At 41.8% G+C, this 18,871-nt stretch overlaps 1 protein-coding gene across 1 annotated transcript; it reads right to left on the bottom strand.

The window, feature by feature from the left end:
* Positions 1–173: 173 nt before the first annotated feature.
* Positions 174–17,857, bottom strand: OVCH2 (ovochymase 2). Its single transcript, XM_045842508.1, has 16 exons — positions 17,770–17,857; positions 15,573–15,682; positions 13,847–13,938; positions 12,138–12,310; positions 11,696–11,791; positions 11,293–11,444; positions 10,496–10,685; positions 9,410–9,433; positions 5,744–5,834; positions 5,503–5,627; positions 4,672–4,812; positions 4,182–4,312; positions 2,038–2,131; positions 1,390–1,521; positions 857–865; positions 174–223 (listed from the first exon to the last, which is right to left on the bottom strand). The coding sequence occupies exons 1-16, from the start codon at positions 17,855–17,857 to the stop codon at positions 174–176; spliced, it is 1,698 nt and encodes a 565-aa protein (XP_045698464.1).
* Between the last annotated feature and the right edge of the window lie 1,014 nt (positions 17,858–18,871).

Genomic DNA, 18,871 nt, shown 5'->3' with positions numbered 1-18,871 from the left:
CTTTAAGGTCCCCTCTCCAAATCAGGTCACATTCTGGGGTACTGGAGTTTAGGACTCTGACATATCTTTTGGGCATTCTCTGGCTGAATCGAGGCTAATTCACTGTGTGTGTCTCTCAGTCACATTCCCTGAAACAGCTTACCAGAAGCACTGGATTCTTCAGGTAGGGCATTTCATGTCTCCAGAAACATTGACTCATCCTCTGATCTGGAGATGTTTAATGCTGGGTGGAAACATAACATAATTGTTCAGATCACACAGACAAGACCCGTGCTTGGGACTTGGCAGTTAATTATTATTGTTAGAATTCTAGGGCATCTCTGTCAGCTGAACTCTGTGGTATTTTCACTAAAAACTGAAGTAATTTAACTGTAACCTGGCTTTGCCATAAGTAGCTGCTTACCCCCTAACAAGAATGAAGAACCTGAGAGTTTTGTGGGGTTTGCACAAAGTGCTCACAGGTATGAGGGCTTGGAAGGGAACAGTGTAATTCAGGTGTCCAGGGCCTGAGGATTGGTGAAGATATTTCACATATTGGAGCCCCTGTCCCGATGCCACGAACTTGTTGATTTAATCCTCACTATGTTCTTACCAGGCATGTGGCATTCACCCATTGTAAGGCTGAAGAAAATGAGTCTGAAGACAACTCTTAGATCACATATTTAGTAAGCATAGGCCAAGACTCAGATGTACAGTTGATCCTCATCCTTTGTGGATTCTGGATTGGCAAATTCACTTACTTGCTAACATTTATTTGTAACTCAAAACCAGTGCTCATGGTGCTTTCAGGGTCATTCATGGATATTTGTGAAAAATTTGAATGACCTGATGCACACGTCCCTACCTGAGGTCTAACGAGGTGACACTCTGCCTTCTTGTTTCAGCTCTCATGCTGTAACTGTTCTTTCCATGGTCTGCTTAGTGCCACGTTTTTTATGGTTTTTTTTTTTCATTTTTGTGTTTTTGTTGGTGACTTTGCTATTTGAAATGGCCCTAAACATAGTGCTGAAGTGCCATCTAGTGTTCCTAAGTGCAAGGAGGCTGTGATGTCTTTGAAAATACATGTGATAGATAAAGTTTGTCCAAGTTTGAGTTATTGTGGTATTGGCTGTGAGTGGGGTGTTAAGAAATGAACAATATGTACTAAGTAAGGTGACTTGCAATGGAAACAGACATAAACCAGAGGCTCACAGGACCCTAACCATGGATCTCCCCTAGGAACACTGGTTCAGTATTCACCAATTTCCGTGTTGTGGTGACTTTATAGAACAGAGCTGCTGCACATGATGATTCCATTGGATCCACGTTGGGCTCTAAAGGCTGTCCTTGATTAACACATTACGAGGATGAGAATGTGGACCGGAGGTATGGGTGCCTCTTCCATCTTACCTGTTTCAGGAATGAAGGCAACTGTAGCCCGAAAGCCTCTGAAGGTCACATTTTCATCCGACTGGAAGCTGATGAGCATTACACCAGAGGAGCTCAGCACGGGGGCTGGGGCAACAAAGCCACACAACCGAGCTGGTTCAAGTCCAGCCCAAGTCAGATGTGGTCAAGGGCCCAGCAAATAGACATGACATTGCAGAAAAGAAAAAAATAATTGTCCTTTAGTAACTATTAGGAGATAGGCCTTTCTGGTGGACTTCACTGTTTGTTTTCAAAATAGACAGGCAGTTGGCTTCTTTTTACTATGTTTTTAACCCCATCAACATTTTGATTCTGTTTATCTCCCAAACACTCATACTCGGAATACCACTAAAGGAATTGCTTCCAGCCAGAGGGCTTATTTCAGTGGCGCTTTCCCCTTCTGACCCCTTATTCATGTGGGCTTTCCGTATTTTCTGTTCAAAGGGCTCTTTGATTCTCCCTCTTGCCCACCCTGCCCTGATGTAGGAGAAGAAGGAGTGGGGGTAAGAGCGTAGGGACGGATGGAGGTGGTGCAGGGGAATGAAGGACCATTGGGCCAGATCCTTTTAATTCCCAACAAGGACTGGGTCCCAATGCAAACCAGGGAGACTGAGCTCCAGGAGCACAAACCTATTTCCTTCTTCCTTTCTACATCCTGGTGCACTGTCACATAGTCGGAAGTGCAGTCTCCATTCTCCTCTATTTCCAGGCTCTGAAAGGAAAGCTGAGAAATCTCCACATTACATCCAGAGTAAATAATAGGAATGAATTACCTAATTTTAATTAAGCAGAGAAGTTTAGATTGCTCAACTCAGTCTAGCATGGGACCTTAAGTGAGAAAGTTAGTGGGACCTTCATGAGTGGGTTAAGTTATTAATACTTCAGAAAAGATGCAGTACCACAGGCTCCCAAAACTGCTGAATCATCTAACCTGCCAAATACAGTCCCAATATAAGGGTGGGAAAATATGCAAATATTTGATCTCCTCAGCTCCCTCCTAGAAGGAGCAAAGAAACAGCAAAGAACAATATTTAAGCAGTTTGATGGCACTGGCCACCTGAGTGTGAAGAGAAGTGCAGTGGGAGAGAGGGGGGATGGAGCAGGACTTGAGATTTTAGACACACACATGACAGGGATGCAGTGGAGCCTGAGCACTGAGCCGAAGCCACAGGACTGCAAGGAGAGGACGGAGGTGGAGGCGAGTGATCATTCATGGTGAGTGTAGGCATGGGAAGAAGAAGCCGTGCCAGGAACAGGACTTATTCACACATTTCTTAAACTCTTACTGGGAGGCTTCCTGGAGATGAACCCTCTTCTCTCTGATTCATGGTATGCTCATAGTTATGTCTTGTAGCGCTAATTTCCAAATTACTACCTAGGATGAGGCCTGCAGGCTTGACGCTGTCCCTGGCCAGGAGTGAGAGCCTCACTTCACTGAGGCACAGCCCTCAGTGAACCTTTATTGAATAGGTGTTTTTAAATTACTTCTAGCTCTGGCATGTTCAGATTGTCATCTAAATTTATTTTCATCCTCCTTCCGGAAAATGCTCTTACTTAAACTTTTATCCTCCATCACTGATAACAAACCTTCCCTTAATTCTACTTCCTCCTGAAATTTCTGCCCTGTGTTTGCATTTCAGAAACTTTTAGAAAAAGATCTATGCTTACTTTCTCTGAGCCATTTTCTCCTACTCATTGGCAAAACCTGTGTGATGTTGTTTCTGCTCCTAACACCTGACTTCACTTGATATTTCAGACACCACCTCTCCTACCTCCTCTCTGCTGTTCAACTGTCCAATCCAATTATTCTACCCTTTCATCAGGGATGAGGTGGGGACCAGACAGTGAATGCTCAGTCCTCCTTCTCTTTAAATTCTGACTGTGTGTGGTAAATCCAAAGTATTGGCCATGCCACTTTGTTTATTTTGTTCAGTGTGTTAAGTTAAAGGCTCCATGCTCTGGGCCATCACAGCGGCCCGCCAGGTTGGTTCCCCTGTGGTTCAGGCTTCTTTTTGCCCCTTGAACATGTGAGAATTTTGAGGTCTTGTTCACCTTCCTCCTCCCCCTTTTATTTACTACTCTTCTCTCTCAGCTTCGCTCTCTCTTGCTTTCAATGATTATTTTAATAGAAAGACTTCTAAATAAATGCCTAGTTCCATCCTCACCCCGACTATGGTCTCACCTTAACTACCTGGAGGCATCACCCTGCAGATGGCTCACTAGTGTTTAATGGACAAAAAAATGAACAAACACCACTAATCGAATACTAAGTAAACTCCGCTTCTTGACATTTGAGGCTCTCCACACTTTGACCTGAGCCTTACCTTCCACCACCCCTCCCTGTACATGTTACATATCTCTCGTGCCCGAATCCCTGAACGTGTTCTACACTGCTTGCTCTATCCCTCTGCATGAGAGCTTGATTATTTGGGCCTTATTTTCATGGACTTGTGTTAGCTATTAATTACAGAGTGTTTCTAGAAGGGACAAGAGACTGTTGAAACAGTATACCAGGTACAAAATTTAAGGCAGCATTTCAACAAAATATCAAGTGCGCAATTGCCATCTGGTGGTAAGTGTGGGTAATTACAGGAGGAAACAGGCTGTTACTCAAGTGTTTGTCCGTAGTCTCGTTTGCCAGGTCGTAGGTAGTAGGTACTATGTACTAAGTATATGGCAGTGAATAAGTCAGATAAAAACCTCTGCCTTAGTGGTGCTTATGTTAGCTGTTCTCTGAAGATACCATAGCAAAGTAAGGGTAACAGAATCAGTACCTTAATTAGATAATGTTTGGGGGCTTGAAAAACCCAGTTACAGTTGGCCATGTCATTGTAGTTTTCAGGGTAATGGAGACTCTGTATGAGACCTTCTTCAAAAAGGACAGTTAAGGAACTGCAACCTGAATCTGAAACACAAGGGGAAACATCTGAACAGTGACATCAGCCAAGCAAAGAGGAACCCCTTTGTTTTTCCTCCCATCTTCCACAGATGATGCATGAACTGAATCTTTGAGCAGAGCCAACAGGAAGGACGAGGCTCATGCACTGATTTTCCAGAACTTGCTAGGCCCTCTCACCACACTTGCATGTACAATAGCAGGACCATGGGCATGCCTGTTCCTGCTACCTCATGGGCCCGTGCCCCTCGGCATTGTGGAGCCAGGTGGGCCTTGGGAGGGAGCTCCCTGCCCCTCACCTAATTCCTATGGGGCCTCAGCTTCTACAGAAGTCCTGCAGAGTGTGTAATAGAAATAAATGGTTTTACCAGGGAGGTAGCTGGGTTTAAGAGCTTTGTAGGTGAGATTAAACCCGGTGGAATAATCTGTGGCATCAGTGAAGAACTTCAGTCTTAAAGAGTTGGAGGCAACAAGAACTGAGGAAGCAAGCCTTTCTCCACAGAACTTCCCTGAAACACAAGAAGATTCTCTGTGCAGAGTCTAGAAAACAGCACCATTCAAAGACTTCAGGAGAACTGAACTAGTTGTTGTGATAGTGCAGGACTGTCTAAAGCAGGGTTTCTCAACCTTGGCACTACCGACACTTTGCACTGTTCTTTGTGTTCAGGCTCCTGTGCATTGTAGAAAGTGTTGCAGCATTCTAACCTCTAGGTGCCAGTGACAACCAAAAAGCTTCTAAGACATTGCCAAATGTCTTCTGGGAGGCAAAATCACCTCCAGTTAAGAACGACCCACCCCCCCAAAACCCTCTCCTTCATTTCTGTTTTTTATGTAAGTAAATTTTCTCTTCTACACACGAGTATACATTTCTATTCTTAGCTGGTCAAGGCAGGTCATTTCCATGCCTAGAAAAGCAGCAAGCTGCCCGGGAGGCCCCTAGAGGTCCTGCAGTATGTCCTCATTTCACTCCCAATGGGCTCCAGGTCTGGCAAAAGAGGGTAGGAAGCCTGGTTCCATGGGAAGCAGATGCAGCCAATACAATGCACTGTGGCCTGATTTAGTTCTTTTCTACTGTCAGTTCTGAGTCTCAAAAACTGGAGACAGGAAGTGTGGTGTTTACAGATGTCTCCATGCCATACATATTGTAACCAGGCCCTGCTAGCACTAGTGTCCATTTGACAAAGTGAAAATCCACTCACCAGTAAGTCTGTCTTCTGAAGAATATATTGAGAGGTAATTGTGGTGACAAGACTCTGCATCCAAGTGGGAAAAACTGAGTAACACATGCATTTCCTCTGGTACCAACAGGGTCCAGACACACAGTCTGCAGGCAGATGTATTAAGAGGATGTTGTTCTAGACCAAAAGTGGCTGTCACAGTTAATGGGCACAGTCAGACCAGAGGTGGGAGTCGGGAGGGGTTGCAGAGGAGACTACTCACTGCTTGCCATCATAATACAGGTAGGGGCTTTCTGGGAAGTGCAGCTCCCCCTCAGACTCACTGACCACATGATTCTCCTCACTGCATGAGGCTGGGAGGGAACAAGAATCAGGCTAACAGTGATGGCTAGTCACAACAGCCCTCACTTTCCTGAACCTGTACAGATGCTGGAAACTCGTGGTTGTTAGTGTGCATGCACGCTTCCTTTTTTCATGAAACCTTTTTTGCCTTGGCTTCTAGATGCTTTTCTTCTTTTTAATTCCTTTTAGATACTGCTGCCTTGAGATTCCATGATTTCTTCATTTTTGTTCCTCTGACCTCATACTCCATTCCATAAATACAGATAGTTCCCAGGTGGTTCTATCCTTAGTTTTTATCTGTCTCTGCCCAAGCCCTCTAACCAGTCTCATTCATATCCTCAATTTCATCTGTCACCTCTACACATCTGAACCCCAGACCTGATTTTTCAGTTGTCCCCTAGATATCTCCCTTGAAACCTAACATGCTATAAATGAAATTTCTCTGGGTATGCACTTCTGGTCTGATTATGTTTATGTGCCCTTTTCTTAGTCTCCCCTGGTCAAAACTTAGGTAGCATCCTTGATTCCTCCCCCTTCCCCTAAGTGAACAACAAGTTCTAATTCTTCTTGTTTCTATTCCCTCCTTTTCATTCTCTGGCCCTTGACCTAGGTCCAGCTGTCATTCTTGTCTCTTGAACTAATGCATAATCTCATAAATCTACCTTGAATTGTTTTCCCCTCCAATCTATTCCCTATGTGCTTCTCTTATACCACTAAAGTATATATCTAATCTATTTAATTAATCCACTTCCTGTTAATCAGTAAAGTCCAAATTTTTCTAACTAGCTTTCAAAATTTCCATAATTTGGTCTCAGGTTGATCTCTAGAAACAAATTCCAGCCAAGATGGAGGTGTAGGTAGATATACTTTGCCTCCTCACACAACCAAAAGGACAACAACAAATTTTAAAACAAAAAAGAACCAGAATTTTGAGAAAATTGAACTGTATGGAAATCCAACAACCAAGGAGTTAAAGAAGAAACATTCATCCAGACTGGTAGGAGGGGTAGAGATGGGCAGCCAGGGTGGAAAGGACTGGGACAAGCAAGGGGGTGGCTGGCAGACTGGGCAGTCCCACATTCATGTCTGGGTAAACCACAAGGAACAACTGGGGAGCAAGACAGACCACACAACCCAGGTTTCCAGTGTAGGGAAATAAAGCCTCAAGCCCATGACTGAAAAAAACTGTGGAGGTTACGGTGGCAGGAGAAACTCCCAGCCTCACATGAGAGTTTATTGGAGAGACCCACAGGGTCCTAGAATGTACACAAACCCATCTACCTGGAAATCAGCACCAGAAGGGCCCAATTTGCTTATGGGTAGTGGAGGAAGTAACTGAAAGCCAATTGAGAGCCAAGCAAGTGGCATTGTTCCCTCTTGCCCCACCCCCCCACCACATACAGTACTACAACACCGCAACCTGGGTTGCCCTGTCCTGGTGAATACCTAAGGTGCCACCCCTTACAACATAACCGGTGTGCTGACACAAATATATGGCCCAAACAAAAGAACAGATTAAAGCTCCAGAAAAAATACAACTAAGTGATGAAGAAATAGCCAACCTATCAGATGCACAGTTCAAAACACTGGTAATCAGGATGCTCACAGAAATGGTTGAGTATAGTAACAAAATAGAGGAAAAGGTGAAGGCCATGACAAGTGAAAAAAAGGAAAATGTACAGGAACCAACAGTGACACCAGGACTTAACCAGGACTTAACCAGGACTTAACCAGGACTTAACCAGGACTTAAATCAATGGTTTGGACCAGAAGGAAGAAAAAAAGAATTAACCAGAACAGAAGGAAGAAACAAGAATTCAAAAAGACTAGGAGAAGCTTAGGAACCTCCAGGACAACTTTAAACATTCCAACATCTGAATCATAGGGGTGACAGAAGGAGAAGAGGAAGAGCAAGAAATTGAAAACTTACTTGAAAAAATAATGAAGGAGAACTTCCCCAATCTGGTGAAGGAAATAGACTTCTGGGACGTCCTGGAAGCTCAGAGAGTCCCCAAAAAGTTGAACCCAAGGAGGAACACACCAAGGCACATCATAATTACATTATCCAAGATTAAAGATAGGCAGAGAATCTTAAAAGCAGCAAGGGAAAAGCAGGGTTACCTACAAAGGAGTTCCCATAAAACTGTCAGCTGATTTCTCAAAAGAAACCTTGCAGGCAAGAAGGGGCTGGAAAGAAGTATTCAAAGTCATGAAAGGTAAGGCCCTACATCCAAGATTACTCTATCCAGCAAAGCTTTCATTTAGAATGGAAGGGCAGATCAAGTGCTTCCCAAATAAGGTCAAATTAAAGGAGTTGACCATCACCAAGCCCTTATTATATGAAATGTTAAAGGGACTTATCTAAGAAAAAGAAGATCAAAAATATGAACAGTAAAATGACAACAAACTCACAACTATCAACAACTGAACTTAAAAAAAAAACAAAAACAAACTAAGCAAACAACTGGAACAGGAACAGATTCACAGAAATAGAGGTCACATGGAGGGTTATCAGTGGGGGCGGGCAGAATGGGAGAAAAGGTACAGGGAATAAGAAGCATAAATGGAGACAGAATAGACAAGGAGGTTAAGAAGAATAAAGGAAATGGGGAAGCCAAAGAACTTATATGTACAACCCATGGACATGAACTAAGTTTGGGGAATGCTGGTGGGAGGGGGCATACAGGGCAGAAGGAAATAAAGGGGCAAAAAAATGGGACAACTCTAATATCATAATCAGTAAAATGAATTTTTAAAACATTTGGTCTCAAGTTGTGTTTCTAGTAAGACCCCATCATATATCCTACACTTCAGCTGCTTTGATTCACTGGTCTCCATTACAACCTCCATCTTTCTATCTCCATCTTTTAGTATCCATCCAGGATAACAACTAGAATACGTATTTTTCTTTACCTGTATCCCACTTCCACCTGACAAATGTCTACTTCTTCTTTGTCCTTTAAGGTTCAATTTAGAAGATGTTCTGTGCTCCAAAGCCTTCCCTGTTCTTCCTGCTCTGAGCTCTCTGGGTATTCTTTCTCACATTGCTTCTTGTAGATAGTTCCACAGACTCACAGAACCACTGCAGATTTGAGCTAAAGATACCTTGGAAACCATTTGGTTCAAACTTTTTCCTTTATGAATGAGGAAACTGAGGTCCAGAGGTAGGAAGGAGCTACCCAAAGTCATAGAGTGAATTCATTGCAGCCATGCAATGTAACACCAGGCTGAGTCCCCTGGATACATAAGGACACTTTCAGGCCAAGGTATGTAGCTTATTGCCACCTGTAGCCTCAACCTTCTCCCTCAAGCCTCTGATCCAAAGCAAGGTGGCGAATGTTTGCTGAATTGAGATGGGGCTCTGTATTGACAAGATGTGAAATGGGAGGGGATCTGGGGCTCCACCTGGGTGAGGGACTGTGCTGACTGCATGGAATGGCTGTGGGTTTTCCAAGCGGTGGTTTTATACCTAGTGAGCGAGGACAGCTCCTGCAGAGGAAGACTTTTGATTATGAGGGGAACTGATATTCAGAAATGCTAGATATTAAGTCATGTTTCTAGGGGAGCAGGCTGGAGAAATACTCACCTCTGGAGCTCTTTCTCCACTTCCCTGGGAGAGAAAAAGAAAGATGCAATTCAAGGTTTGTGGTATTCTAAATAATATTTCAAGAAGTTAGCATCTCCCTGGCTTAAAAGTGTAGAGATTTTTCTAGTCAATATGCAACTAATTAAAATCTAATCTGTGGAAAGAACAGAAGGAATACATTGACAAAGCAAAATTGGTCTTTTGTTTTAAGGACATGACTTCACTCTCTTTATTAAATAGGTAAATTAAATGACAGGCCATGACCAGCATGGAGGTTGCACAGAGCTAGAAGAGGTCATCTGGTCTACTTCTCTCATTTTACATGAGAAGGGAAACTGGAGATGGAAGTGCTTCACCTATAGCCACAGAAGAATTGCTAGGATAGCTACAGCTTGAACTGAGGGCTCAGGTACCTGCCACTGGACCATATCCTTGAAAACAAACCCAAGTCATACTAAACTAATTTGAAATAATCCCTTTAGAAAAATAGAAGCCCTACTGGGTCTGGAAGCCACCAGTTAAGAAAACAATGAAGTTTGATTTGGAGGCATAAATGAAGTTTCAGTTAACCCCCTGGTCAGTCTAGCAGAAGGGTACATGTAGACCCAGCTTTTTTCAGACTTATGGTACCTGGATCTGGACCAGGCCTTCTCAACTATGGCATTTGCTAACATTTGGGCTGCATTGTTCTCTATCATGGGGGCTGTCATGTGCATTGTAGGAGGCTTAGCAGCATTCATGGCCTCTACCCACTAGATGCTAGTATTAAATCCCCACTCCCAGTTGTAACAACCCAAATTGTCTCTAGACATTGTCCCTGGGGACAATATTTCCTGTGGTTGATAACCACCAATCTATACTATTGCTTGCTGAATCTTGCTAGTTGAGAAGTGGCAAATACATGTTTGTATGCCATACCACATATCACATTTTGCTCTTGTTTTAGCTTAAGGATATGTCACAATACTTATGTGCTACTCTAAGAATAGAAGCAGAACCTGTCTGCTCAGTGGTCCCAACTGGCTTAGACTCTGTGGATGCTCTTTCTGGCCCTGACTTCTTGACCTGACATGCTAGCTTCATTACCAATTTGGATGTGTTTTTGGATCCAGGGAAGCACTTTGCTAAGGTCTGTGAAGATCCCAGGGGATCCTTGATCATCTCTCTGCTCATTGTTTCTCCAGCCTCGACCACAGCCCAGACCCCAAGAAGTCACACCAGCGAGAGTCCAAGTTCCTTTCTTGTTCCGACACATGAGGGCACCTCCTGAATCTCCCTGTAGGCAGAAAAAGCCTGTTACCATCACTGGTAACTCATCAGATACTGAGCCCCAAAGTGCTCACTCTTTTCACCCATACACATGCTCGATGAGGATCAATAACATTTCTTTACTTCTAATAGTTTGGACTGAGGCCTGGAAGCACAATTCGCATTAGATCCTCATCTATTAGTGGAGCCTATCAGCTCCATTTCCTTCTTTCCCATCCTAGACTTTCATCAAGCATCAGGCTTTCTTCCTTTTCCTGTCTCATCTCACAGGCTCAGAGAAGTCTTGCCCCATAGCAAAATTGAGCTCAGGTTTTGGTCAGCAGGAAGGATGGAGGGAAAGTAAATTTCCCCTTATATATGAACTAGAAGTCTCTAAATAGGAAAGAGCCAGCCATTCTTGAGAGATGTTATTGGCGTTATCTGTTATTTAGTCATTTGCAAAAAGTGGAAGACCTCCTCTGAATTTACCCTCCCTGGTATAAACAGGTGGTTTAAACTGTCCCTCTACTTTGACTCAACCTCTCCTGTCACTCTTGACCTGTCTTCCAAGTCCAGTCCTACAACACTGAGGGAAGCCCTGCCTGGGACCCATCAGCTCAGCTGCTCCCACCTACCTGACATGCATCTCTCCCTCCATCTGCGAAGCCTGTGCAGAGAAAGGTCCGCCCACTGATGGGTTTCTTTAGGGTTAACAGAGCTGCTGCACACTCCTCCTGGGTTAGAATGGGCAGGTTCACTTCCTGCAAGACTTGTGAGAGGATGCCATCTAGAAAACACAGAGATGAGACCCCCAGCAGGGCAGTCGTCCACCCTTTCTGAGTTGAAGGTGCCTGCCTTGTTCAGGCTTGTGCCTTCTGGAAAGACCTGAATTTCTAAATACATCTTGTTGTTCTCTGTTTTTAAAAATGTTTACACCATTGTTTTTTTAAAAAAAAAACAGATTAAAATTTCTATTTTCTGATTAACTAACAGAAAGTCCAGACATCTGATTAAGGGTAGGGGCATAGAAATCCTTACCTTCAGTCAGGCGTCCCCAGCCTGCAGTTGTACAAATCAGTCCAGGCTTAAACCATTCTCCTGGCTCCGGAAGACACATGGGTCCCACAAACTGGCCTGAAATAAAGAGCAAGGTAGGGCATGGAGGGGAGGACACCAGAAGCCCTTCATCAGCCGACATCTATGTGGTTCCCTCATGATCTTGGAAGAGTTGTGATAGTTTTGCCTGATACTCAGGTGTTGCTTGTCAGACAAAGACAGACCCTCTCCTGACTCTACATAATCCCGTATCTGAAGCTACAAGCAAAAGCATTTCAAATAGGGGACCCTCCACCTCAAATCTGTGTCTCGATGTCCTTGACCCTGGATTGTCAGGCATAACATATGCTGTAAGGAATGTGCCATACAACAAATTTATGGAGAACATGGGATAGATAATTCAGAGTAAGCCTGAAATGTTTACCAAAATGGAAGGTGCCAGCCATCTTCAGAAGAGCAATATCATAGTCCATTGGTTTCTTGGTGGAGAAATATGGGTGTATGATGATGCTTTCAATGGTGAGGGTTTGCTCTCCTGGCTCTGTATGGCTCAAGTCGTGTTTTCCAGCAGTAATGTTCAAAGCTGATGCACTGTTTCTGTGAAGAGGAAGCAGTGAAATGAATTGATTTCATTGAGCCTCTGAGTACAGTTGTAATGGTTGACAAATGGGCCTCCTCAGAGTGGCATGGATGGATAACTGGGGTCATGGCTGCTGAACAGAGAAAGTAAGAATAATTCTAACACTCTTAATAAAAATGCAGAAGTTCTCAGTGTGAGTAGGGGAGTAGTAAAGAGTGGTTTGTGGGGTTAATGACATAAAAAATAGAATACTTTGCAATGTTATTTGTAAAATGTCTAAAGATACATATATATCTTTAATATACATACATGCATACATACATGCATGCATACATATTAATTCAGGGGTCTAAAGCTAGAGTAGACTTTATTTAGCTACCCTAGGTGGTTGGCCTGGCCTCACTATCAGCAAATGATTTGTGATCCCCACTAAGTATGTTGCTTTTTACTGTGAGAGATCTAATGCATAATGGATGAGTATATTGTAAAGGGCGTAATAGTACCATAACTCTCACATCCCAGAGAGCATGCACTCTCAGGGCTTTGGGACTGACTATAGCAGTGGGAGGTAGGGATTTTCTCCTTGCCTCCTTTATGTTTGTAATTTAGAGACCTGGCATGACATGGGAAAGACCATTCTGTTCCCCTTCCTGAAGCAAAGTTACCTGAAAGAACTAGATGGGATGAATTGAGATGGATTAAGATCTTTGGGCTTGCCACATTTTGAGACTTTTCATTCTCCAAAGTGATGAGTTTATTAAAAAAAAATGGGAAGGGCATAATTTTCTCTTGGTGTACTTTCCTAGCTCTTGGCTATATTAAGTACCTAACTTAATGCTTAGCAACTTGCTAGTCTAACAACCTGCCACATCACAGTGGAATTATCAGTTGATTCTTCTTTAAACTGTCAACTCTCTTTGGGCAGGAATTAGGTTTCACTCATCTTTGTTTCCTTGGTACCCACTAGTGCCCAGCACCAAATTAATATCCAGCTGATGTTTGTAGATTTGAAATAGGGCAAATATGGGAACATGATCTTGATTGCAAGAGCACTGGCAACAACAGAACATTTGAACACACACAGGAAAGGGGATAAATGATGGAAGTTGGTAGATTGGAGCTCATAGAGGCAGGATCAATCCTGAAAGAAGATATGGGAACCTTCTTTATGTTTTACTGGCCTCCTTTTGTTCTCTTTCATCCAGTTCTTAAGATGCATTAGTGAACTGCATGATTTTTTTCACTGAAATTTAGGGAAACTAGGAGAGAATTTTCACAAATATTATCTTTGTGATACTTTTTTCTCATTTGGATATTAATCTTTATTAACTTCCACTCAAATGTAACTATTCTACTTCCTCAAGAGATGCATGTTTTCTACCAAGTCGAGTGCCCTCTGACAACATCACTAGGCCCTACTTGGGTTAAACAATTAAGATGTTCTCTCGCCAAAGCATACATCACACAGTTCCCGTTTCAAGAGTTCTTGCTGCAGATTCTGAGGGAAAAGAAGGGTGATCTGACCTGTGTCCAGGTGCTGGGCTTTCCCCTACCTGTTTGCAACACAGTGAGCAGCTGTAACCACCCACTGTGGGGATATGATGGTTCCTCCACAGATATGCTTCTGCCTTCGTTTCAGAGACACCTGAGATGCAAAGACCTTAAATAAGAGCGAGTCAATGCCATGGGGTCCCCCAAAACCTGAAGACTGGACATATTCTGAAAAACAGGCCCAGATGTCTTCTTCACAGATACTAGAAATCACGGCCTGTGAAGGTGTTAAACCCATTTCCCTACAGCTCAGAAAAAAAGAGCAGTGCTGGAACCACAGCTTCTCGACCCTGGTTCACAGGAGAGGTGGCTAATTTCAGATAATTGACTGTAAGTATTTATTTTGTGTGAGTTGTTGGTGTGAATTTATTTTTATAATAGTGTTGATTCATACTGTTACTGTAACAATGTAAATAATACCTATGAATGAAGAGAAAGAAAAAGAATTGTAAGATATAGCAGAGTCCAAATGAACAGGTTTGAGAGAACAGCAAGGTGAGAGAGCTAAGGGAGGCCTTCAACACATGCCCCAGTCCCCCCAAGCCTCTTAGAAAAATAATCTGGACCTACACTCTTCTGGTACTCTTAACTATTTGACCTCTACAGCTTCTTTCAGCCATTTTTTTGGTACCTTGCCTCTATCTTTGGTTTATCCTGTTCATGATATTTGATTTGACTCTAAAATTACTTACAGAATACAGGTAATACTTTTAATTTCATTGTTGGAATAAGAAAGTAAGTGATTTATTAGAATTGTTCTCTTTTTGACCAAAAATTATTCAATGAGTGATTGAAAAAATATTTGATGCAGAGAAAAGGCTAAGAACAGAATGAAGAGCAAATAAGTAAAAAAGTCAGTGATTCCTCCCTGACTATGACTTCAATAGGAACTTCTAAATTTACTAGCCAACCAACTGACCAAGTAAGGAACTAACTGATCAACCAACTCTTTAACCAAGTAATTAATTCATCAACCCAGTGAATACAAACTCAGTCAACCAACCATTACCAAATATCTACTCACCTAAAAGTTAATATGACTGACTCAAGAGAAGTAAAAATAAAGAGCTTTCACTCTTCTTACATAATTAAATGGCAAGAATACAGTATGACTCCAAGGGTAAAGAAAGTTGGAAGATATTCAAAGACAATAAATGTAAACACAATTGGCTAGGGACAGAAGCACAGAGACATTTCTATGGCATGGGAGGATAAAGAAATTAGACTGAGACAGAATTCTCAGGATATTAGCTATTAAGAAGGCAGTAGCCTTGATTATTTCCTGAGAGGTCCTATGGTATAGGTACAAATCTTATACTTCAGGCATAAAGTAGACCTATGGAAATGATACCTTTAACCTCCCTGGTCATCTTTAACTATAAATATATTTTTAATATATGTATCGAATCAGCACATTACTTTTTAATTATAAATTTAAACATTTTTTATCTTCTTGAAGTGGGATTTTTGTCTTAGGGGTTGAAAGTTTGGGATGACATTTTCAATTTTTGGAACAAGGCAATATGCATGTAACTATTCTGGGCACACTTTTTCTGGACCTTAACTTGTCCACACCATGAGGGACTTGAATCCCTACACACACTCATGAGATCTCTGGTGATGAGCTAGGCAGAATGGAGCACACTGATGAGTGGCATGTGATTCTAAGAGATCCAATCCCAAGACAGCTTATAGTTTACCCATCAGAGAATGTTATCTGAGTCTTACCTGCCATGGGTAAGAGCCCTTTACTACTTGGCTTCCCCCAACAATGCGACTGAAAATGTTAAGGTAATTCCAAGGCTGTGTCTTTACCAAACTCTGCCCACAAGTGGGAGCTGGAGAAAAGAAAAGAATAAGTAAAATTAGCAATTAGATAGCTTCTAACACTGAGAGATACAGGGAACTCTTCTGAGCAAGAAAAGACTGTAGGACATGGATTATGTAGAAAGATTACAAAATGGTTTTAAGTTAATTGTGGGATTTGCTGTCATTGGCAGTACAAAGGATTATTCAGCTTTTGTCACATAGAACATGCATATCATGATATGAAGATTTAGAGCCAAGAGGTAGATCTCCACTAGGTTAGCAGGGGTGCAGCCCCCTTTTCTTCTGAGCAATCTGGACCCTTCGAGTTTCCTCACAGCACTCTATACTTCTATAACATTAATTGTATGCATTATGGTTATTTCTATGTCTTTGAACCTGACTAGACAGTGGGTTCCTCAAAGGTAGGAACTTAATCTTAGAAATACCTATATCCACAATATCTAACAGTTTCTGAGGCATAGAAGTTTCTCAGTTAGTCCATTGAGTGGATGATGCCATAATCTGCCTGAAATTGTAATTGTGTGTACATCATCTCCTCTGCTCCCCTCAGGGGGCTGAGGCTGAGATCATGTTCTGTGGCACCTGATATACAGTCAGATATTGGATTTAATTCTCTCTGAGGGTAGAAAGTAGCAGATTATTCAAGGAGAGTGAAGTGAAGAGAAGACTGTGTCCTGATTCACACACACACACCAGGCTTGTGTTAGGATAGATGAGTTTTCAGTTAATAGAAGAAAGAACTTTTTTGTCTTTGTGGAAAAGACTTTGTCCCTGAAAAAGTTGCATTTACTTATTTATCCTCAAATTTATCCTCAATCTCCTCAACTAAGAAATGGGTAGGATTAAAGATGTTTGCAACTGCCTGGTAATTCACTGTCTTCTGTCCCTACTGCAGATCGTTTGCTTCTACATGTTTTCTAGGAAGGCCTAGAACTCCCTGGTTCATAATCACCCTACTTTTTTTGCCTAACTGAGTCCTCTGATCCTTGTTATTTGCTTGGAGATCACCTCGACTGAGAAGTCTTCCTTGATTTCCTCAAGATGTGCATTAAGTGTCTCTCTTCTTTCCTGTGTAGTACTCTTTTTTCCTCTCTGATTTTATAATTTTGCCATGTAATATTGTGATAGAGAATTGCTTGTCTGTCTTCCTCATTGGACTGTGAACTACTTGAGGAAAAAAACCCTACATCTTTATTCATCTCTGTATTTCCAAGGGTTGGCACAATTACTAGCATTGAGTGGACATTTAGAAAAGTTGAGTGGATGAACCAAAAGTTTTCCTTGAGAACATACCCTTGAGAGCATGGCTGTTTAGATTAATATGTTAAAATATACAAAACTCTTTCAAATAACATCTCCTTTAGCCCCTCTCCCATCCTGTGCCTGTGAATCAAGCACTATTACCCCCACCCTGAAGATGAGAAAACAAAGAATCAAAGACATGCATGACTAATTCATGGCAAAGCATGGATGCAACACTAGCCTTTTGATTCTGAACCCAATGCAGCCATGACATTAGGATCAAAAGCTGATTTTCTGTTTCAGCTGAATGAATCATAAATACTTCAGATGTAAAATATACTATTTTTTGAACTCATTGGAGCAAACACAGAAAACATGATGATTTCCAGGGCTGGCACAGATCTGACTGTGGAGAAGCCTGCAGAGAACTGTTCTCAGCTTTCACTGGAGGCAAAAAGACCATTTATAATATACTACAGTGAACATGTTTCATATTTCCCAGCATGGCAGTTTTCCAAAATATTACAAATGCTTCCGAATTTGTGCTATTTCCTGCATTTGTTCCATGAATGAGGATGGGTCTGTGCAATATGTTCAACTAAGTGAACAATCCCAGTTTTTTTCCAGATCAATGCAACTTGTACAAATTGTATTCTACAAACGTCTTTCCCAGTTTTATATGCTGATTTCAGGAGGAAAGTCCAAAATAATTACATGAAAAACAATTAAGTCTCCACAATATGTTTGCTTCTCCAGTTTTCCCAAAGAAGTAAGGACTGGAGTGATGATGCTCAGAGCCAGCAAAGGTTATTCCTTCATACAAAGATAATTATAGAGCTTGTTTGGAACTTACCTTTGGAAAGAGAAATAGTTGCAGATTTATCTTGTTCCAAACAGATCATTCCAAGGAGTAAAATCAGCTTATTCTTACTCATAGGCATTTTGAGATTCAGAGTTTCTTCCTGAAATTTTAAAGAGACTCAAGAGAATCAAAATAGAAAGCCTTGTGACACCAGCACAAAAGCCAATTTAAAAGGAGGTTATTCGTTAACTAAGACTTGAAGCATTCAACCATGTCCGTATGATGTTTCTGAATGTAATTTCTTGCAAAGACCTTTGTAAGATGTGGGAGTCAACTGCAGAAGCATAATCTTGATTGAGCAATATTACATGCCCCATTACACTCATATCAATTCACTGTTTCTCAGAATCTGTCAGGCTAGCTAAGTGGTTGGTGTCTAAGGTTTACATCTGCAAACATCACTTGCTTCTTAGTACAAGTTACCACTTTCTACAATAGGATTGGATATCAAAGTTGTCCATGTTTGCAAGAATAGACTTTACTATATGCTTGCAAACAACCCATGAGAATATGCTAAAACATTTTTTTCTTTCTCTTATTTTCCAAGTGTAAATGAGTGGTCATAACCATGGGCTAGAGAAAAAGGGGAAAGGAAAGATAATTTGGTAGTCCAGTCAGGAAGTCACTCATTTAGGGTGCCATCCATTGGGGCATTGGTGATTCTTCATTCTCTCACTACTGTTTTGTATTGATAGGAGGTGAACACTAAATCTTTACTTCTACACCTGGTAGATGATGTAGCAGGGATTATGTGCAAGTCCTCTTCCCTGGCCAAGTTTGTGGCACATGGTTAATGTGTAAGAAACAGCTGTGGATTGGCTGGTGCTATCTATGACCACTTAGGAATATGAGACTTTTCTGTCAACTTTTACAAGTTACCTACCCAAAATGGAAGCCCCTAACTTCTCTGTGGCATCTTGGCCTTTGTACCAAATAAATCTATTTAAAAAAAATCTGAACACATACAAATAACATAAATGCAAAACAGAGAAGTTTTAAAATCTGAAATTTGTGAGAACTGCAAATTTAAGAAACAGTCAAGACTGTGTCCTTACAGAAAGAAGGACACTCAAAGCCCCAGTGTTTATTCCTT

The sequence above is a fragment of the Phyllostomus hastatus genome, unplaced genomic scaffold (assembly GCF_019186645.2).
Source record: "Phyllostomus hastatus isolate PE091 unplaced genomic scaffold, TTU_PhHast_1.1 phas_contig_399, whole genome shotgun sequence".
NCBI lineage: Eukaryota > Metazoa > Chordata > Mammalia > Chiroptera > Phyllostomidae > Phyllostomus > Phyllostomus hastatus.
This window is presented reverse-complemented; position numbering and strand designations above follow the sequence as displayed.